This window comes from Alexandromys fortis, unplaced genomic scaffold, assembly GCF_014885135.2.
Source record: "Alexandromys fortis isolate MF-2015 unplaced genomic scaffold, M_Fortis_MF-2015_v1.1 scaffold_160, whole genome shotgun sequence".
NCBI classification, from domain to species: domain Eukaryota; kingdom Metazoa; phylum Chordata; class Mammalia; order Rodentia; family Cricetidae; genus Alexandromys; species Alexandromys fortis.
In genome coordinates, this window is record NW_026068035.1 from 1,669,767 (window position 1) to 1,692,212 (window position 22,446).

Sequence of the window (22,446 nt, forward strand, 5' to 3'; positions counted from 1 at the left end):
GTGGAAGGAGGGGAAATCTTCAAGGGACAGAGGGGCCTAAAGTTCCCTGGGCCAGTCCCAGTTCATGGTTCCAGATCAGTGGTGGATGATGAATGGGGTGAGTTCTTTCTTCAGGGCCTTCCCTACGTTAGAGCGCAGCTCAGGACCCTTTCCCCCGCAGAGGGCCTTTTCCTTGGACTCCGAAGAGCAACAAAAAGCCAATGTTTAATCGGAAAAAAAACTCTTACATATGAAAATACATATGGGAGCCGTGGTTTTTAAGGCTCTGTTTGTTTTTTAAGTCATCAGAACGTTAAAAGTAAGGACTGGCTCGGCCATCTTCCTTTGACAGACTGAAGCAAATTTAAGGCGTACCGTGTTGTTTCCGTGTCAGACAACAGGAAGGAGACGTAGCATCTTCTTGAAGCTGGGATTTCAAATCGGTCATTCTGAGAGGTGGTTATCTCAGGCTGTGAGAGTCTGGCACTGGGTGAGCAGTCTTTCCACTTTCGATTTCAGCGAGAGTAGATCCTAATCTAACCGGCTTAGCCAAAGTGTGTTCCTTAACCCTGCCAGGGTCCAGCACTGCAGGCAATCATAGCCACGGAACCGGTGAGCTTGCTAACTTTGTTATAGTGATAAGCTACTTTACTCGACTCAATATTGATTGACTAGTGATTTACATATTGGTAAACGAGTAGTGGAGAAGCTTGAGAATCCTGTTTGGAACTTCCAGGTGACATGCCAGCCAGCAGGGAGCGAAAGCACAGACCTTCTCATTTCCTTTCTGGGGGTGATCTCAAAAAGTCTTGTGTGATTGCCCCCTCGAGTGACGTGGAAATGGAGCTCAAGCTGGAGCCATACAGACAGGTCTTACCTTACCGTTCGTTGTTATTAAATAAATGCTACTCAGGCTACAGGACAGGAACAGTGGATATTTGAAATGTGCTCCTATTTGTTCTGAGTGGTAGGGCATATTGTTTTATGTTGGGCCTAAGATTGATGAAAAAGTGTTTGCTCAGTTTCCCTTCCCATGTGAACTATGTGGTGGGGGTGGGAGGGCTCAGAAAACTATGACAAGTGGACGTTTGTGGTAGTTTTGATGAGAATGTCCCCAAGGCACAGGCGTTGGATACTTGGTATCCATTGGTGGTGCCATTTGGGGAGGTTTAGGAGGTGAGGCCTTGCTGGAGGAGGTGTGGCATTGGAATTGGGCTTTGAGACTTTAAAAGAGCCACACCATTTCCAGTTCATTCTCTGCTTGGTGCTTGTGGTCCAAGATGTGAGCTCTTGGCACCCAGTTCTTGCTCACACACCTGTTGTGGCCATACTTCTCCACCAGGATGGATTCTTAACCCTCTAGAACTATAGTCAAACAAACCCTTCCTTCTACAAGTTGCTTGGTCATGATGTTCTATCAGAACAGTAAAGATGTAGCTAAGAGTATATTTCCTTGGACTCTTGAGTGATGAACAAAAATTGAGGCAACTGTACTCTGTGGCCACTTGGGGGTCTGTGTGACAATCTTGAGTGGAGAGAGACTCAGAAAGTACCAGGGATAGCACTGGTCAAACTCCACCAGGAAAGTCCATGAAGGGAACGCCACTATGGAGAGGAAGTTGGTGTGCCCAACTCTGTCTGGCTGGAGGGAAGAGATGGTTTCTAATTTTTTATTTTTCTGTCTTGCTTCTCTGTGCTTTCCAAAATTCTGTGACATGGTACAGAAGGCGTGGGGGAAGGGATGGAACTGAAAACCAGTACCCACCAGAGTGGCTGGGCTGCAATCTGCTGGTGTGAGCTTCAGAAGGGAATAGGGACAGCCTCAATTCTGGCGCAAACATGGGCCATACCCATGTGGGATACATGGTGGAGGCAGGAGCCTCGTACCTCACGTCTGCATGTGGGCTGCTGGGCGACTCAGAGACATACAGCCAGGGCAGAGCGAGCCGTGGGAGGGGACTGGGAAAGGTGCTGCTGTTTCCACGGGGGAAGGCCCCTATCTACCCACATTTCTGACAGCCGAGCTCAGAAGGCAGATGTCTGAGTTAGCACAAGACGGAGGAAACAGCCCAACTACAGCCCCTTTGCCCACACCCGGGACTCAGGTCTAGCTTCCCAGCTCAACATCAGGGCCTTCCTCTACAGAACAGGCAGGCGCTGTATGTACGCTAACACAGGGAATGGGGGTCGTCACTGATGGCGGACAGGTCTCAATGGTCACAATTTCAGCACAGGGGTTAAGGTGAGAGTGGAACTTGGGAATACTGCTTACAGATAAGGAATGTTGAACGACAAGAGCATATTTTCAAGAAAGCATAGAGCCTGCAATCTCTGTTCTGTGAACATTTGAGCTGAGGGTAATTCCAATGACTCACAGGCAGAGCCTTCTCCTCTTTCCCATCTCTCTCTCTCTTTCTCTCTCTCTCTCTCTCTCTCTCTCTCTCTCTCTCTCTCTCTCTCTCTCATATTTCCCCTCCCACTTTCTGTGCAACTGCACCCCCCATTTTCTTTCCAGGCCACGATGTACCCACCGACAGGATAAATGAATCACAGCGTCTATAACAACAGCAAGGACCCAGCCTCCGCCCAGTCGTTCAGGAACCATTCTTGTTAAAACTCCACTTTATCTTCGGATGGCCCAAAGCCAAGGGACAGGAGGGTCGGCCTCTGCCGGGTCCTACCTTACTGGCCTTTTCAGCAGTCAGCTCTCGCTTTCCAGCGTGGTTTCCCATGGTGGCTCAGCGGTATCCTCAGGAACTGAAAGAGAAGAGAAGGTGTCAGCTGGAAGGTTAACATGGCTGGATTTTTCGTAGTGTTCTTTAACCAGAGAAAAATCCCATGATCCACAGCAGCCGCTGCTGAGAATTCAAGAGACACATCAATGTTATCAACAAAAGCTGCACTGGGATCTCATGGGAAGATCTAGAAAACAAAATGACACCAACTGTCCAACTCTGCCCGGTGACCAACATTTGAGCGTATGATCATCTATAGAGAAGTCTGGCCACTCAAGAAACCCTGCTGACTATTCAAACGCAAGGCACACACCCAGAGCTCCAACTCATGTCAGAGTGGACCGTGGAGTGGGATGGGGTGGGGAGGGGGTGGGGAAATGAGCTGAGATGAAGGACTGGTGTTCACGCTTTCTCCTTGAGAGTTGGGAGGAGAGTTCCTAGCCTTAGCAGGAAACATACTTATTCCTTTCCAAAGGATGCACAGGCTGAAGAGTTTGGTCAAGACCATTCCCAACAAAACCATTCCTGGCCATGAGTACTGCCCCAGCAGAGTGCCACTTATCCGGTCTGTGACCCGATTCTTCCAGGAAATCAGTTAAGGGTCACTTAAAGATATGAGTGCTCAAGTGCCTGCTCCCCTGCCAGATCCAGGAAAGGTGACCCAAGGAGTCAAGTAGCGTGGACTTTCAAAGGAAGGATGAAACATCACAAAGCACAGCCTGAGCAAAAGGCACGCTTTGCTCTTGAAAACTCGCTGTTGACAGGAAGTGAGGTGCCCGACAACCGACTTTCTTCTCCCCCTCACCTGGGGGACGCTGGCAACTAAAGAAGACTAACCGTGAGTGGTAGCATGTGATGTAACCTTGGAACTTGGGATGTGGAGGCAGGAGCGTCAGCAGTTCAAGGCTGTCCTTGGCTATATAGCTAGTTCAAGGCCAGAATGAGTTTCAACTAGCTATATAGTTCATATGGGTCAGAAGAATTTCTTTCTCAATTGTATAAAAACAAAAAAGAAAATCCAGAACTCACAAAAACAAAAACAAACAAAAGAAAAAGAAAAAGTGAAGGAAGTGGGAAAGGAGAGGAAGGGACAAGGAAGGACGAAAAGAGCAAAGAAGAAGCTGACAGCCATCATAAGCTGGTGTCAGGTCTCTCCTCAGTGATCCCCCCAGCCTGGGTTAACACTGGGACGGAGTCACTAGGCTGGAGTTCCAGCGCCCCAGCCTCTAATGGGAGCTGTCATCTGACCTTTGCAGAAGGAGAGAACAGGGCAGAGTCCCAAACTCAGTAGCTTTCCCTTGGCTGAACGGTGTGGCACTCCCCTGTTCTTTAATCCGTGTAGACACACCACATCAGCGATCTGGTGTTAACCGTGTGGTTTCCTGTCTGGGTCTAATGGGACAATAACTGAAATAAGGCTGTCCCCTGTCTCTGCTCTTCCATCTATATCACTGAGCTCTGTGAGTCCCTTTACGGAATAAAGCTCAACCGTACAACTGAACGCAGCACCGAGAACTTCTGCTGTAGTTCTGTCTACAGGGCAGCAGTCACCTCTGAGCACAGGACCCGCAGGTGTGGAGCTAACACAGCCAGGTGCAAAGGAGAAGCCACTCCTACTTTCTCCTGTGGGAAGGGAAAGGGTCCAGATCAGTGGTTCTCAACCTGTGGGTCACAACTGTTGGAGACTTGAATGGTCCTTTCACAGGGGTCACGTATCAGATACCCTGCATATCAGATATTTACATTATGATTCACAACAGTAGCAGAATTATAGGTATGAAGTCGCAACAAAAATAATTTTATGGTTGGGGTCACCACAACACGAGGAACTGTATTAAAGGGTTACAGCATTAGGAAGGTTGAGAACCACTGGTGTCTAGGGAAGTTAGCAGCTCCAGGTGGCTCTGAGAGCTTTTAAAGGGTTCACTTGATGCCACTTTAGTGAAGGTGGCCACTGTGCTTAAGAAATGAAACTTGTGGTTTTGGCAATGGTTACCAATAAGGAAGAATCAGGTGACTTCTGTATCTGGTGTGTGTGGTCTTGTAGGAAGAGGCCGCTTGTTTGTTTCCCGGCTGCCCAGAAACCAAAATAATCACACAAAACCATATTATTTAAATCACTGCTTGGCCATGCTCTAGCTAACTCTTATATCTTAATTTAACCCATTTCTATTAATCTGTGAATCGCCATGTGGCTGTGGCTTACAGGCTAGAGTTCCGGTGTCTGTCTCCAGCGGGCTGCATGGCTTCTCTCTGACTCTGCCCTTCTTTCTCCCAGCATTCAGTTTCATCTTCCCCACCTACATAAGTTCTGCCCTGCTATAGGTCCAAAGAAGTTTCTTTATTCATAAATGGTAATCACAGCACACAGAGGGGACTCCCACATCATGGTCTCTGAAATGCAAGACAGCCTTGACGAGTGATTTCAGCATTCAAGTCTAGTCTAGCAGTAGTCTTGATTTAAACTGGGAACATTTTACTGGAGCAGTCCTCTCACTGGCAATGGAGGTCTGAGGGTTTGAGGTACTTAAAATGGATGGAGAAGAAAGATATAAAGAAGTAAATCTTCCAATTCCTAGGGTCTGACCCAAGCATGTGTGCTATTTGTACACTGTCAACCATGAGTCTAGGAATACATGCTGTTATTCTGAACTTTGACCTCTAATTCTATGTAATTAAAAAAAAAGTAATGTCAAAAATATAAATATAGAATAACAACACAACAGACACATCTGGAACTACTTAGGAGCTAGGCTGGGTCTATTCATCACTAAACAGCAACCTTCGTTAGCATTGCCTGGCTCTCCTCTGACCACACCCAGGCACAGAAAAGCTTAGGGACTGTCTGCCTAAGCCACATGACATGACCGCCCCAGCTGGCCTCATCTTAAACCACCCGGGGTCCTCACACCTGGTCTCTGTCCATCAGTTATCCCCATTTTCTCATCCTGTCACCTTCCCCCGCCTCAACTGGGGTCAGCTAAACCTAATTAAGATGCTTCCTTCTTCCAAAGGCAAACCTCCAAGATTTGTCCCAAAGTGGAACTGTGTGGCCACCTGCATGTTCTGGACAAAGGAGAACCGCTTTGGCACAAGCCCTTCAATCAAGCTAAGCTGTTGTTCCACCAAGCTAAGGATCCATCACAGTGAGACTCCAGCTGATACCCGGGATGACGACGGGACCAATATGTCGCGATCCCAATGCTGCCAGACACAAATGCCACTGAAATAAGAAAATCACAAAACAGGCTTTTCAGTAAGCTTAGTTATAGCTAGGAGCAGTAACAAACATACTCCGGAGGCTGAGGGAGGCTTCTAAGAGCCCGAGGTCAGCAGGACAGCCAGGGCTGTGTTGTAGGAGCTTATCTTTCAAACAACAACAGTAACAAATAACCGGGTTAGATTAGGCTAGCCTTCCCTGCATAACATATGAAATGGTAGGCAGAGACAGGTGACATAAAGTGACCGCAGGTGTCTGATATCCTCCTGAGGCGGGCATGTGTGATAACAAAGAAGCCTGCAGGCCCTTTGTTTTCTTGTAGAGTGACAGGCAGCCTAAGTCCCCTGACTGCCTTTAGGCCCTGCTTAGCTACTAAAGCCTGCAGCAGGCTCCTCGCTGTGAATTTGAACAGCTGCTGTCACAGGGCTGCTGGGAAGAGCCCACTGTGTCTGCAGCCAGCCTTCTGTGAGGCTCAGTTTTACAGTGAACGTAATTACTGGAGTAAGAGAAAACCGTGGCGAAAGTGTAGACTCTTCAGGAAGCCTGGTGGATGCTCAGACTGCCCTTGGATAACTAAGGACATAGAGGACAGGGATAATGGGACGTCCAGATGCCACGGAGACCATGACATTCTACACCGGTCAGCTTTTCAGCCTCAGGACTTTGGGTGGTCTTGGGTGGCGTTTATATTAAATTCTCTCCTGTGCCAAGGGTAAGCTGAAACAAACCTGTGGGAACAAGTCTCCCCAGTGTGGTAGGAGACAGCCCAGTTTCAACTGTGCTCTTTTTGCTCTCCAAATAGCTACATATCTGAACTTTCTCTGGATGAACAAGCAGGAGGGGAGTCACTGCCCAGTCTGTAGGAGGCATTAATGACTCAGGTGCCTGATTCCTCAATATTTCCCCACCTGTATTTTGCAAGGGGCTTGGGCTTTCTGGAGGACAGACAGGACAAGAGAGCCCGTCTTGATTGAGCCTTCAGGTTGGTATCCTTGGATGAGGCGACACTCTTTTGAGCCCCAGTCTCCTATTGCCATTGAAGTGATCCAAGCTCCCTTCCTGCCCGGAAAACCTGGGAGCTGTAGCGGTGATCAGGCTGGAGTTAGGGTAAGGGTGTATGAGGGGTAGACTGCTCATGTCTGTCTCCTGTGTTCAGGCCTAGTCTCCTGGGTAGAACGGTGCCCAGCTGAAGGGTGAGTATCTCCTTTCTGCGTTTACCATATTGCTGAGGCTGAGATATGGCTTTTCAGCTGCAAGTACCTCCACTTGAACTGCCATGGCCAAGGGAAGGGTGGAGGGCGGAAATGCTGGTGCACTGAGGAGCCAGCCCTGACATTACTTAATGCAATTAGGCAGGAAGCAGACCCCACTGCTACAGTGAAGGGAAGAGCAGGGGGCAGTGCACAAGGAGGTGAGGAGGAGAGGTGGGCGAACAACTGTCTAATGTCCCAGGGACCTTAGGGGCTTATAAAAGTGTGAGTTGGTCTGTTTCTGAAATGACCCTGAATGCAGTTGATCAACCATTCTGCTTCCATCTTAGACTTAAAAGTCATCTCAGAGTAAAGACAAACTAGGCTCCTTCCTGTTTATGATTAAATCTGTTTCTCAAGAGTTGGGCTATGCCTCAGCTGTAACTTTAACTACAAATTGTTCTGTACTCTCCCAGGAAATGGTGACCATGACTTTGTTTCCAAAGATTATTATGACCATCTTGTTATGACCTCCTTGTCATAACTACCTTGTTGTTATGACCACCTTGTTGTAACTACCTTGTCATGACTACCTTGCAACCACGTCTTCATTTCAGGCATTTGTTATCCCCTGTTTGGAAACCCCCTACTCCTGAACTATACAAACCCTTATCTTATCCATGTCCAGTACTGATCTCTTGAACCCTGCCTTTAGGGAGAGACAGCTTGTACATGAAAGAAAAGATTTGCTTTAATTAATTGCTTGTTTTAATTAATTTGGTCATGATTTGTGTCGGTGGTCTTTCTCCTCACACCTGTGGGATTAACACAGTAGTAACTGGCAAAGGGGACTCTATGAAAATCTCACTAAATGGATTCATTATAAGAGACAACCTCATTGAAATCAGTTCTAGACAGGTAGTCAACAGACTGGTCCTCCACACCATCTTGTCCCTCCTCCCAAAAGCTGCTCTAATGTAAGGAGTGGTCATTCCTGCTGTCCAAAGAGCAAATATGCAATGGCCAGGGGCTACTCGTGTGTATTGTATACTGTTCATTGCATGGCAAGGTTTGTTAATATTCCGTAGTGCATACTCGCACACGCGGCAAGAGATGCACAGACGTCCTGCACATTGCTGGACACAAACAGCTGTATTATTTCACAGATTCCAAGTGTTTTTAGCACTTTTTTTTTTATAAAAAAAATCACATGCTGTTGATTGCACAACGTGTTTCTCTTTTTTTCTTTCTGAATTCATGTTCAAGAAAGCAGCCCTAAAATAGGTGTTTCCATGGAGCTATTGGGATTATTTTTGCCACAATATGCTTCATCCTTCACATTGCTGTAAACCTTTGGAATTGGGAAATCTTGCGGCACTGGCCCTGCCAGCTCTGTCCCCAGGGCTGAGGAAGTCACAAGTAGGGGACAAGAGTGCGGTCATCTCTCTAGTTACCTCAGGCTTTTGAGAGGTTTGCGCATCTCTGCCGATGGCAGGGCCAAGAAGGTGTGTAACTGAAGCTGGCCGGCCAGCCTGAGGCTTAGCAGGTCGAATCCATCACGTCGTTTCATTTTGCTTACACTAAATTCCTGAGCACCTGTCTTTCTTCCTGTAGATAAAGGGTCAACGAGCCGTGACTCACGCGTCTGAAATTCTAAATCTTCCTGGCTCAAGTCTTTGTTTCGTTTCCACACTTTCTCACTGCTGCGGCTGGAGCTGAGAATTTGGAATGGAGACCTCTGGCCTAAGATACCATCAGTCTGTCTCTACAGAAAGGAGTTTCCCCATCTGTCATGCAGTAGAGAGCACTCTTGGGTTTCCCAAGAAAGTTGCTTTTATGGATGTTTTGAAAGAACAGATCCTGGAGCCAGGGAGACAGCTTAGTGGGTAAAAGGCACTGGCCACTGAGCTGGGGCATCTGAGTTCCATCCCTGGGAGCCACGTTGGAGAGGAAGAGAACCAGTTCCGGATAGCTGCCCTCTGATTCCCACCTGTGTGCATGCATGCACACACAACTCATACACACACACACACAATAAATAAATAAATAATAACTATATATAGCTCTTGTTATGCATGCACGGAAAGGACCTTCTCCCGGCCCCTACCCCTTACTTATTATTTGAGACAAAGAACCTGTAATTATCTGCCAACACAGCAACCCAAGTAGAGACCATTTCCCAGCATCCCTTGCAGTTCCATGTGGTCTTGCCCAGGCAAGGGGCTTCCTGCTTTCAGCAAGTACTGTTCTAGGTCTCAACTAGGCACAACAGAGAAACCTTCTGTGTTTGGAAAATGCACAGGGTGCTCGCACACAAAGCATGCCAGTCGAGGTGGATTTTATTAAACCATCCCACGCGTCTTTAACTGTGACTGAGAAACTGGAAGAGTCAGCGCTAGCAAATGCTTCAAATCCCTCTACAGGGCTCCTTTCTCTGCCTTTTCCAGCACTTGAAGCTGTGTTTTCAACTGCAGGTGCATTTTTATCACCAGCCCTGGCGACCGGCTGGCTGTCTGGCCTTGTAGATGTGGGTATCTGTCTGTACTGTCCAATAGCTCCGCTCCGTTTCCGGGGCCTCACGTTCCGAGAGACTGTTCTGCTGGGCATGGGAGGAATCCCGTGCTTAGCAAGACAACTAATCTGTGGCTCCTCTGGAGTAATAGTGCCTAGTGCCAATGGTGGAACTGTGGCGCGCTTCTGAGATATTGGGGAGGTGACAGACACCTGACCCAGAATTCCACTGAAGGAAAGGCTACTGTAGACTGCATGGCCAGATGCCTTCTTTGGAGGAAATCCTGGGGAGAGAGACTAATGCCCCAGAAATAGGAAGACCACACGGCAGAAAAGACAGAGCGGGGAGGGAATATTTCGGAAGATCGGCGTCATGTCGCTTTGCAGGAAGAATGGATGTAGGACAAGAGGTCTCCTCCCAGAGTCTGCAACAAGAAGCCTCCTTTCCCTGAGTGATCAGGCTAAGCAGGTCCATGCCCTGGAGACTCCTATCGCCCCTGCAGATCCCACAGGGCAATAGACTGACATTGTGTCTGGACTAAGGGCAGCTTCTCAGCTGATATCTCTAGTGGCGCACCTGCCCTCCTGCAGATAAAGTAAGCCCCACCCAGAATGTGGGGACGGATAGCTACCGGAGGGAGCAAGTGGCTCAGTGTCCTTGACTTGTAAAGAAAAATGGAAGAAACCTAACAGAGCAGGGGACCCACATGGGAGACCTCAGAGGGAACAGATGCTGAATGATGGGGCTTGTTCCTCAGTGTCCCTGTCGTTTCTGAGTCTGCTTGCTCTGCCTTTGTCTCTCTCTTTCTCTGTGTCTCATCCCTTCCTCTTCCTCACTTTCTTCTTTATCAGCACTTACGAAATCATTGCTCTATCATCGACATTCTTGTAACACCCTGTGCGTGGAGCATAGTAAATAGCTAACAGCATCACCAAGACGACATCTAAACACGGCTGTACGCACACGCATGCGTGCACACAGAGATATACACAAACACAGACATATGGTCACACACTCAGACACATATATACATAGGTATACATTCCTACATATACACAGATATACACAGATATACACAGAAATATACACTCATATATACACATACAAAAGGAAATACACTCATACACACATACAGTCACACATATACTATGCCCATACATACACAGACACATGCTCACGACCAAAAATGGGTTAACTCACAGCTGCAGGAGGGGGACTTCAAAAGGTAAACTTACTTTAACCAGGGAAGTGACAGCTGGCTATTTGCCTAAGAGCCTCCCCCATCCAGTCCTGTACACACACTGCACCTTAGGCTGTGTGAGGGTCAGAAAATGGCATCCATTAAGGGCTAAGTGGTCCCGTGTTCCTCCTGTCCCAGCCCTTCCCTTTGTTTAGGCTCCCTAGAGAGGGAGCTGATTTTACGTCATTAAAAACAGCTGGCTCTTTTCTCCCTGCATCTTCCTCTTTACTGATCCTATCTCTGTTTGGACTGGAGATTGCTCCCTATTGAGTAGCAGCAGACGGGGCAGGTCATATGCCTGCCTCTCTGGCTGGTCCCAGCTCTTCCTCGTCATCCTGTACAGGGGCAGGCCTAGTCTGTCTGTCTGCATGCACATGGATCCAAGGTGTTTCCTATGTGGTTCCCTCATATCCTTGGCCCATATCCTCCCACCTGAGAGTTCTGTCTCAGTGATGGCTTCTCTTCCAGGTTCTAGCAGGGATTTTCTGCTTTGGAGTGTCAGGGTATGAACACCTCCATCTGCTCATGGCTAGCCTGTCTTTGAGACCTGTTAGGTTTAAGTACTTCTACGGCACAGAACACTGTCTGAAGGTCACAGAAGTTCATTTTAGAGGAAGGTCCCAGAGCTGCAGGCCAGTAGAAGCTGTTGGAAATGTGTTTTCATTTCATTCCTTGAGTTGACCACGTAAGAGCATCAGAACCATGGCCGGAGTGAGGCAGCAGGCTTCTGGTCCTGAGGCTGCAGGCTTGCTCTCAGGACATCCTCTGCAGTGCGGCAGCTCACTAGAGACCACAGAGCAGCTCTCTCCTGCTCAGGCTGGGTCCGCTTGAGGGCCAGGTGTACGTAAATGTGCAAGTGTGTGTGCATATTCATATCTGTGTGTGTAGGTCAGAGGTCGACTTCAGACATCATTCCTCAGGCACTATGCACTTGATTTTGGAGAGTGGGTCTCTCACTGGGACCTGCAGCTCACTGCAGGATAGTCTGACGCTTCCAGGAGCCCCAGGGATCTGCCTGTTTCTACCTCCTCAGCACTGGGATCATACCTGTGAGTTTTAGAGATGGAATTCCCGTCTTCATGACTGCACAGCAAGCCCTTCACTTCCTGAGCCACCCCTACAAACTCCAACTTGAGATTTCTGTAACTATGTATCCACAAGTGTGTGGTTAGAAAGGATGCTTGGCTCTGGGAGCTTAATGGGAAGATATGGAGCCCTCCACGAGAAAATAACAGGGTCACCAGGAAGCTGCTAGGTCTGTGAGACCAGACAAGCTTGGGCAGCACACTCTTGGGGGCCTGCTTATCTGAGAAGGGAAGGACGACTCACTGGGTGTCTGTTATGCTCCCTTTCTCCTTGACCCGTGCCACCCCTGGTGGCTTCTAAGTCCTGTTTGTCTGAGTCGGTCAGGAGGAGGAGCTGTCCCACCCTGCCAGCTTCCGTGAGGCTGGGTGACAGGTATGCTTTGCATCCCAGGCATGTGCCACACAGCTGCCCCACCCAGGTTGGGAAGGGGCTGGAGAGGAAGCACCCGAGGCTCTAGGAACAGACATGCCAGGGCAGCACCCTCTGGTCTCACCTTCCCTGGCTTACTCTGGAGACTTGGCGCCGGTTTCTCCTTATCTGTAAAGGCCCAGATGGCACACTCCACTTCTTGGTGGTGCCGTGGAGTTCTGGTGATGTTTGCAGGCACAGGGAGTAGGGCCCTAGCTGGGGCTCTCTCCTCCATGCCAGCCCCAAGTTTATCTTCAGGCATCTCCCTTCCCAGATGGTGGGTAGTCACACCATTGCTGTGACTCCAGGCATAGGTTCAGCATGACTTTGGCACAGCAGGGCACAGCAGGGTAATTGCAGAGGCCACACACACCCTGGGCATGGTGAACCAATGACACCCAACAGAGCTGTGTTTGTCTGTGGTCTCAGCTCTGCTCTAACCTACCCTCCTCAACATTAGCACCAAGGCCCTAGGATGCTTTGTAGGAGGGAGCCAAATGGGGGGCTCACGCACTGGTCACAGTTTCCAGGGGACCTCAGGAGAGCTATAGTGTGAGCCATGATGAACCCAAACTTGCCTTTTCTGAATCCAGACAACTGCATCCCAGGGCTGTTGATCTAAATCTCCCGATTCTAATCAGAGGAAGGAATGCCACTCTGTGACGTCACCAGAGTCTCCTGGGAGACCTGGCCTGGAGCCCCTCTCCTAATGGGTGCCATGTCTTCACAAGCGCATGTAGCATTTTACTGAGTGACTCCCCTCCAGAACTCTCTGGAAGTTTCCTGAACCTCCAGATCACAATCAAGGGAAAGAATGCTATAAGAAGCCATCAAACCCCACTGTGACCTTGGAGAAGAAAAGGCTTAGCCTGTTTCCAAAGAGTCAGTCAAGAAGGCTTGCAACTGACTTGTGACAGGAAGATAGAGATGCTGCAAAGTGAGACAGCTCAGAGGGTAGAGCCAACCACATGCGCATGAGGCTCTGAGTTTGCAGCCCCAGAACCCACTTAGAAGATGGGGTGTGGTGCTGCGTACCTACAATCCCGGTACTGGGAGGGCAAAGACGGGAGTGCTCACTGGTCTAGCTCAATTAGTGAGCTTCATGCTCCAAACCTGAGGTGAACAGAGGACTGAGGAAGACACTCACTGATGGGCTCTGGTCTCCGCACACGGACACACAAACATGCATATGCATGCGTGCATACATACATACATACATAGACAAAAGAATGCAGCAAGTGTCAGTGGCATTTAAAGGAAAGGGCAGTAAGATATGAGTCAGGGAACTCTGGGTGGACCTCAGCTTGACCTCACTTAACATGCGCTGGGCTGGCTGAACTCCCAGAAAGGCGCTTTCTTATGCAACCTACTCTTCAGGCGTGGAAATGCATGAAGTTTAGTGGCACTGAGTGGCAGAAGTCCACATATCGGTCGCAGGCAGAGCTGGGCAGATGTGTTACGTGTTGTGCAGCCCAGTTGGGCCCCACTCCTGACCGCTGTGCAGTCTGCTGCCTTCGGAGGTTTTGTTTGAGTTCACAGGCAGACCAGGTGACTTGCCTTACAAAGACAGTGGATTGGAGTCCTAGACTAAGGAAAGGAGCGCTGGTGAACCGAGGGGCTGCGTCTCCTGCCCTTCACACCAGCTCACAACATGCTTTCCTTTCCGCAAAAAAATCACTGCAAGATGTCAACAAAGAGGGGGGGCATTTTGTTTTCTGAAAATGGATTTTATGTGTGCGAGCGTGTGCTTACATGAATGTTTGTGTACCATGTGTGTGCCTGGTGCCATGGATCTGAGCTTCTTGAGTACTTTCTCTGTGTGAGGTTTAAATAATGTCTTTGGGCCCAAAAGTGAGGACATTTGAGAAGGCTGTGCTGAATGACAGGAGACCAAAGTTTTATGATCTTAATGCCCTAATGAGATCAAGACGACGAAGAAATGCCTTTCATAGCAACGGAAACGGCCCGAGAAATGCAAGCATCGCAGCAGGGTGAGAATTGTCAGTCCTGTGGCTTTCGTAGACGGTGATTATGCCTCTCTCCAAATTACAAAGCCTGTACATGCTTTTTGATACCAGTCGTGTGTGTGTGTGTGTGTGTGTGTGTGTACATGTATGCATGTTCTAAAGACAACAACAGAATCTACTTAAAGGGGTATGTGACAGAGCAGGAGAAAATGTCCTGGAAATAAAGGCCTGAATTCTTCCTGTGCTTGTCTCTGGTAAGCTCTTGGTCTCTCTGAGTGTGGTCCGATTTTATTCTCAGAACATGGGGAACGGGCTTGGGAGGCTCAGCTCCCAGTGCCTACGCAGTGCTGTGATTTCCGTAGGGATAGGTGCGAACTCGCTGAGAACGCTCAGGGATGGGGTATCTTTAGAAACATAGCATTTCCTGAGGAGGTGTCAGCAAAGCTGTCTGCATGGTGTCAGCTGCTAGCACCAGATTCATGAGGCTGGAGGCCAAGTACAAGGTGAGAGACAGCAACACTCAATGTCACAGTGTCCACCCAGTGATCAGTGATAGAGACAGCAGAGAGAGGAGAGAGGGGAGGGGAGGCCCAACACATACAAGCTCACACACACATACACACACACATACACACTCACATACATACACATATACACATACACACATATATACATACACATATACATATTCACACACATACACACACACATACACACTCACATACATACACATATACACATACACACATATATACATACACATATACATATTCACACACATACACACACGCATACACACTCACACACATACACACTCACATACATACACATATACACATACACACATATATACATACACATATACACATTCACACACATACACACACACATACACACACGCATACACACTCACACACACTCACATACATACACATATACACATACACACATATATACATACACATATACATATTCACACACACACGCATACACACTCACACACATATACATACACATATACACACATGCATACACACTCACACACACTCATACATGCACAATACAGAGCACTAGAAGAGAGAACAAAGTGTGCTTGCTTCCCTGCCTGTCGCTATGAGGACTGCCTGCTACCTTGCCAGGTTCCCCTGAGCAATGGCATGTCAGAATGGAGAGCAGAGAAGACCCAGGGGACCTAGGAAGCAACGTGTGCTTGCTCCACTTAACCTTGAGTGCTCCAGTGAGTGCTCCTAGCCAGGATCTATCACCACAGGCCCTTGCAAACACTCAGCCTCAGGAGTCTCTCAGTCAGAGCCCGGGTGCCACCCACTCTGACAACACCCAGGGCCTTTGCCCCCTGCTCACTTCATTGGGAGGACAAGGTGGGTTCTAGATTTATTCTCTGAGGTTTCCTCAGCACTTAGGACAGTGATAGTCGTCCATAGTAGGGACTCAGTGCAGGGAAGGAGAAGAAGGGTAAGGGAAATTCTAAAGACATTTTCTCCTACCCCAGGCCAGGAAAATGGACACACACACACACACACACACACACACACACACACAGAGAGAGAGAGAGAGAGAGAGAGAGAGAGAGAGAGAGAGAGAGAAGAGAGAAGAGAGAGAGGAGAGAGACTACACATTTTACATGTTTCATGGGTCTTAGACAATCCCTTGAGTTGTGGCATGGCATTAGACCTGAACAATGTGTAGGTAAGAGGGGTTGGGAGTGAAGACCAGAGTCTGGGTACTAGAGAACCAGGAGTTTGGTACTGTGAGGACCAGAGGCAAGTGCCACAAGGACCAAGGACTCCAGGGGCAACCTTACACAGCAGGGGAGAGAGCTGAGGGTTGGAGATCCATCTTTTGCAGGGACCCCTTTTTAAGCAGGTGCACCCCAGCGCATACCTTGTTCTTAGGAGAGACCCCTCAGGAAACAAGACTTGTCACGGAGGTACCAGTACAAAGGAGATATGCTTCAGGTATCTTCAAGGCAGACAAACCTGCCTTCCCTCCAGACATTGGGCTGACAACCTTAAATGCCAGAATCCACTGAGGTAGAGGAGGAGGAGGGAGAAGAGGAAGACAGGAAGAAGCAGGAGGCTGACATCTCAGATGTGCTAACTGGTGGTCACTGTCAGAATCAGGCTTAGACCCTTCATACAGGGCTGCAAGGAGATCCAGCATCCCCACAGATGCAACTGTGCCTTCCAAAAGAGCTCACTTGCAATTTAACCTGTCTGACTCTGCAAAGTCACAGTTCCGGTGTCCCAGGCAACACATGGTAATTCACCCACAGCTGTGGGGGAAGGATGCGTCTATGAATGAATCCCTTTTCCACTTCTTGTGTAGGGAACACACAACCTTGAGTCTCCAGGCAGACTTTGCTAAAGCAGAAACACTCAAAACTGGGTCAGTCTGCAGGGCATCTGGCGCAGCTGTGACCAGTGACATGTGATCACTTTCACAAGGGCGCAGGCTGTGATGCGGGGCAAGGTGCAGCCTGCAGCTGCCACAGTGCAGAGGCCTCAGCTGGGTGCCGTTTCTCTCTCTTCCAAGAAGCCTACCAACACTACTGGTCTAAGGCGCATTCTCCCACCATTCTGTCCCTGGATCTGCCTTGGGCAGGCGGCTATCCCTCCTGATGGTTTGGGGTACAGTTTGACTATAGAAGGGCGGGAACTCACACCTGCACAGCCGTTCTGTGTTTCACTGTCAGCAAAATGTCAGTGAGTTCTAGGGACTCTCCACCACCTCATCAGAGACTCAGAGGCCAGACCTTGCTGCTCTGGAGGCAGGCTATGCTGCATGAGCTATAGCTTTGGGGATTTTAAGTCTTTGCTCGATTTATTTGGAGGCAAGCCCGCGTGAGGACAGGAGCTCTCTGTTAGGAAATGGTGTGCCTTGCACTGAACGCCTCGCAGCAGCAGTGTGAGGACGACTCCAGAGGCAGTGACTACTCCCCAGAGAAGGCTGGGCAGATGCTGGGGCTTGGGGGGCAGATCTTCATGCTTCAGGGTCCCCCCCGACATCGAGACACCCAATACTTAATTTAGTTCAATAGAAAGAGGTCAGATGTAAACCCCTGAATGTAGAAAGCAGGTTAAGTCTTGCAAACTCTACTTGTGAGGGGAGGAACCAATGAAGTCCTGGAGACTGGGGCTCAGTGAGATACCAAGGTATGTAGTATGTATGTATGTATGTATTATCCATCTTATTCATGTTCCTGTCATCAGTCAATCTTTTCTATCTTCTTTCTTTTCCTCTTTCTTCTTTTCTCCTTTCCTTTCTACCTACCTTCCTATGAATCCTTGTACTTTCTATCCATCCTTCTCCATCTATGTATCAATCATCTATCTGTCTGTCTGTCTGCCTGTCTACTTGTATTTACCTATTATCTATCTTTCTATCTAACCCAGTTATTTGCTATCAGGCCCTTTACTGATCTCTGCACTCCCGTGTTTACCTCCCCTTCTACAACGATTCCCAGCATGCTGTCTGCAAGCAAAAAGGGTTGGCTTATAGCATCTGCTTTGAGTCTTTCTCTCCGCAGCAATAGGTCTGGACACATGAAGACGATAATCTGATTAAGACTATCATCTCCCCTTATCAAACAATGTACAGCGACATATGGTACAGCATATGCACCATGCCTGCTTCTGAACAGGGTGTGTAATCTTGCTGTTTCTAGGGCAACAACTTTGGCTACGGTTCACACTACACTTGAGGATACTCCAAGGCTATTACGTCACCAGACATCTGAAGGAATCGGAATAAAACCATCCAACACACATCGCCTGCTTCTGAAAACATACACCCCACCCACTGCCCAATGCATGCCTATATGCACATACCCCATACCTTCCCCGCCACACTCATGCACCCTGCTCACCTCCCCAATGCATGCGTATATGCACATCCCCAACTTTTCCCTTCCCACACCCATGCACACACACATGCTGTCTCTACCCACCACACACACATGCTGTCCCTACCTACCACAACATATACACACATGTGTGCACACACATGCATACACACACATGTAAATGTGCACACAAGAGAAGCCTAGTAGTAGCACAAGCTTGTAATACCAGTGTTTGAGAGTTAGAGTTAGGAGAATCAGGAGGTCAAGGTCATCCTTGTCTCCATAATGTGTTTGAGGCCAGCCTAGGCTACATGAGAGTCAGCCATCACACACACACACACACACACACACACACACACACACACATGACCACTATCACCACCACAAAAACCCAAGATAACAACAAAAAGAAAGTCTAACTCCTAAAATATGTGAGGATCATTTTTTATTTCTTTCCCTATGTTACTGGCTTCCTTAATTATTGATTTAATTTGTCTGGTCTTTTAAGGCAACATTATAACAAACCATGTCTTAAGGCTTCATCTGGCTTCTAGAGGCAGAAAGCAGGTTTAGACGCCTGGTGTCTGCACAGGGCAGGCTTTTCCTGGCCATCCACTATAGGATGAGATCAGACTAAGAATGGATAGAGAATTAGACATAAATGGCCAAAATGTAAATATGCTGTTAACATAAAACTTTATCAACAACTCCACAAGTTCTTATTACAAAAATTCAGCTTGATAGGGATGTGCACAGGGCGTCCTGAGGATGACTGTGTGTTTGTGTGTATGTGCAAATGCATTCAGACGAGCCGAGCAGAGCTAGACGTGCGGGTCCTCACTGCCTCCTGAGTGCTGGAATTAAAGGCATGCATCACGACCACCCGGCTTATTTTGTTTCATGTTGTAGCCCTGGCTAGCCTCGGACTTATGTAGAAGAGGCCGGCCTATAATTCAGGGAGATTCACCTATCTCTGCCTTGTGAGTGCTGGCATTAGGACCATTGCTACCATGCCTGGTTAATGACTTAGAGAGGAAAGAAAGAACAAAATACCACAGGTGTAGATGTTATCACGATCTAGTAGAATATCCCAACAAACCTACGAAAACCACAGAAAGTGAACCAAAAAGCATCTTTTACTTAACAAGAACATTCAGCCAACGCTTAACACGTGAAAATCACTCACGGTTCTAGATATCAAATAAGCACTGAAGTTCTAAACGCGTTGACACTTAAAACTGACACAAGAAAAAAAATAAATATTTAAATGTCCTGAAGAAGAAAAAAACCGGTGGAAGAAAAAAATCTGATGGAAGAAGCAAATGGCCTGTGAAACCAGGGGCCACCTATGATCTTCTGTGGGAACCCTCAGCACAGTGAAACTATTCACTCTTGCCTACCGCTGCAGATGTGTGCTTGTGCAATGCCACACATTGTGGCATTGTGTGTGTGAAGAAGACACTCTATAATTTGTTTGGAGAGCCTGAGAATCTGGAATATCCAACATGAGTTTACTTTTTTTAAAAAAAATTATTTTATGTATGAGTGTTTTGCCTGTATGATTTTGCACGTGCACTGTGTGTGTGTGTGTTGCCCACGGAGGTCAGAAGCATCACGTGGGCACTGGGAAGTGAACCTGGGTCCTCTGCTAATTTGCTGAGCCAGTGTTTCAGCCCTCTCTCCATCAACATGGTTCTTTATAAAGAAGGAAAAGGAGGTAGTGCGGCAAGAAGAGAAGGAGAAAGAGGAGGAATAAAAGGAGAAGAAAGAAGACAGGGAGGAGGAAGTGAAAGAACTGTCTCTGCCGGACCCAAGCTCACGTACTGAGCCAGTGATGGAGACATCCTGGTCCTGATGGAGGCGCAGCCACACTGCTCTGTGGAGCAGAGTCCATCAAAAACAACAACAAACAAACAAACACAAAAATCAAAACATGTGGGAATGATTTTTGACAGTGGCAAAAGCAATTCGATGAACTGCATTTCCTAAAGTCTTTTATCAAACCCCAAAAATATTTTAACAAAAAGCCCCGGTCTAAACTTCACACTTTACACAAAAGTTACTGAGAATGGGTCACAGGCTGAAGTGTGGAAAAGTGGAAACAAAAACGAAAAACAGAACAGCAGAAGGAGTTTTCAGGACTTTAGGTGAAGAATTCTTGGGTTGTCTTCCTTTTTATTTTTGTTTGTTTTTTTTTTTGAGATGGGTCTCACTACGTAGTTCTCCTGGCCTGGAATTCACTCTGTAGACCAGGCTGGTCTTGAACTCACAGAGATCCACCTGTCTCTGTATTCCAATTCTGATGGATGAAGAATTCTTAAGACTTTACACCAAACCAAACAAAAACCAAACCACCCCCAAACAACAACAAAAAAGCCACCCCCCAAAAAACTCAAAAAACAACCAACCAGATAGATAGATAGATAGATAAATAGACCCAAAACAAACAAGCAAAAAACCCAAACCCACAATCCATTAAAGGGAAATGAACACCTTGAGACGCATCAAAATAATTAATTAAATCCAACTTTTTCTCCGAACACTCTCACAGAGCAGATGAAAATATAGGCTAAACTGTTGGGAAGGAGCCTGAAGACAGGGGCTCCAGAGGCCAGAAGAATGAGCAAAAGTAAGTTTTAATAAAAACTACTGACCCAATTCAAAAGTGAAAGAGAGAAACAGGTAGCCTTTTTGCTGGGGAGGACTTGCAGATGGCAAATGCGTACACTCAATCTTTCACATCATCAAACCCACCATGATCTGTCCCCCACACTGCGTCAGAACAGCAAACCAAAACCAAAACTAGAGACAATCCTGAAAGCGTGTGCCATCGGGGTCTCTCAGGCAGTGCCGGGTGGAAGGCAAAGTGTCGCTGCTCCCTGGAAATGAGACACCAATTCCTTATAAAATTGAATGTGTGTTCGCCACGACCTGCAGCAACTGCACTTTTAGGTGTTTATCCCAGATACTGAAAACTAGGTCCACCCAAATGATGGTGGACGTTCATCGCAGCTTTGTGTGCAGTCACTCCATTCAGAAAAGGCCCAAGCACCCTTTCCAGGACGCTTGGGGAGCAGACAGTGGAGCTTCCACCCCACACAAGGGCACAGCAGCAGCACAGACTGAACCGTAGCCTATGCGCTCAACTCCCCGTGTGAACTGAGGAAAAATGCACAGCACAGGAGGGCCGAGTCGGACGCATTTGTACAGAGACAGCAGCACCAGAGAGACCCAGGACAGGATGCTGGTGGCGGGGAGGAGGATGAAGGAAGTTGACTACAGCTGTGAAGGGTAGCATGAGGCATGCTGGGACAGCAGTGGGGCTCATCCTTGATTGTGTTAGCAGTCAGGTGACTCTACAGGGTGACATCACATACACCTACACACACACACACACACACACACACAGAGACACACTCAAACTTACAGATACAGCCAGATGCATAAACACAGAGACAGGCATAGGGATGTCGGCGTGGAAAGCGGTGAAGTGTGCAATCTGAGCCAGGTTAATGGTTGGTATCACAGCTAAATTCCTGGTTACAATGCTGTGCTGCCGTCTGAAGGATGTTATTGGGGAGACTAAGTGAAGGGCACATGTGCACGTGAGCTCTGTGCTATTATTTTTCTTCCTTTCCCTTCTCTTCTCCCCCTCCTTCCTTCTTTTTCTCTCTTCCTTCCTCCCTTCCTTCTTTTTCGGTCTTCCTTCCTCCCTCCATCCCACCTCCCTTCCTTCCTCTCGTCTCCTCCCACTTTTCCCGACAGAATCTCACTGTATATATAGTCAGGGTGGCACACACTCACCTTCGCGCTGAGTGCTGTAATCACACCTACGTATCCCACCCCCGACTCTCTACATAATATCTTGTAATTGCAACAAAGCTACTATTATCCCCAAACAGAAAATTTTAGCAGATTGTTTCAAGGAACATCCGTGATCATATTCATCATCCCAAAAGTTCCCTCGAAGGTTGGGTTAGGGTTGTGCTTAGGGGGTTAGGGTTGGGCTTGGGGATAAGGTTAGGAATCGATTGTGTATATTCTTCAGGTAAAGTGTTTATTTCTTGCTAACACCCGCACTCAAAAATGTGAGTTCTCCTTTCTCTACCTCTTTGTACGTGGCAGAGTCAGGGTTTGAGAATTCTCACTAGTATAAGGAATGTGAAACCGTATCTTATCATCGCTTTATTTTTTTTCCCACTGATTAACTGCGGGTTGAAATTCTTTTCTTATCTTATTGATCCATT

At 47.8% G+C, this 22,446-nt stretch overlaps 1 protein-coding gene across 7 annotated transcripts in view; it reads right to left on the reverse strand.

Moving 5' to 3' along the window:
- Positions 1–22,446, reverse strand: part of Mbp (myelin basic protein) — a 103,237-nt gene that overhangs the window by 77,319 nt on the left and 3,472 nt on the right. For 6 of the 7 annotated variants that reach the window (XM_050164984.1, XM_050164985.1, XM_050164987.1 and 3 more), the window contains exon 2: positions 2,661–2,736. In XM_050164984.1, the coding sequence (XP_050020941.1) occupies positions 2,661–2,711 (51 nt within the window). In that variant the 5' untranslated portion in view covers positions 2,712–2,736. Of the gene's footprint in view, positions 1–2,510; positions 2,549–2,660; positions 2,737–22,446 lie in introns of those variants that run through there. The other variant, XM_050164988.1, reaches the window with a different exon arrangement.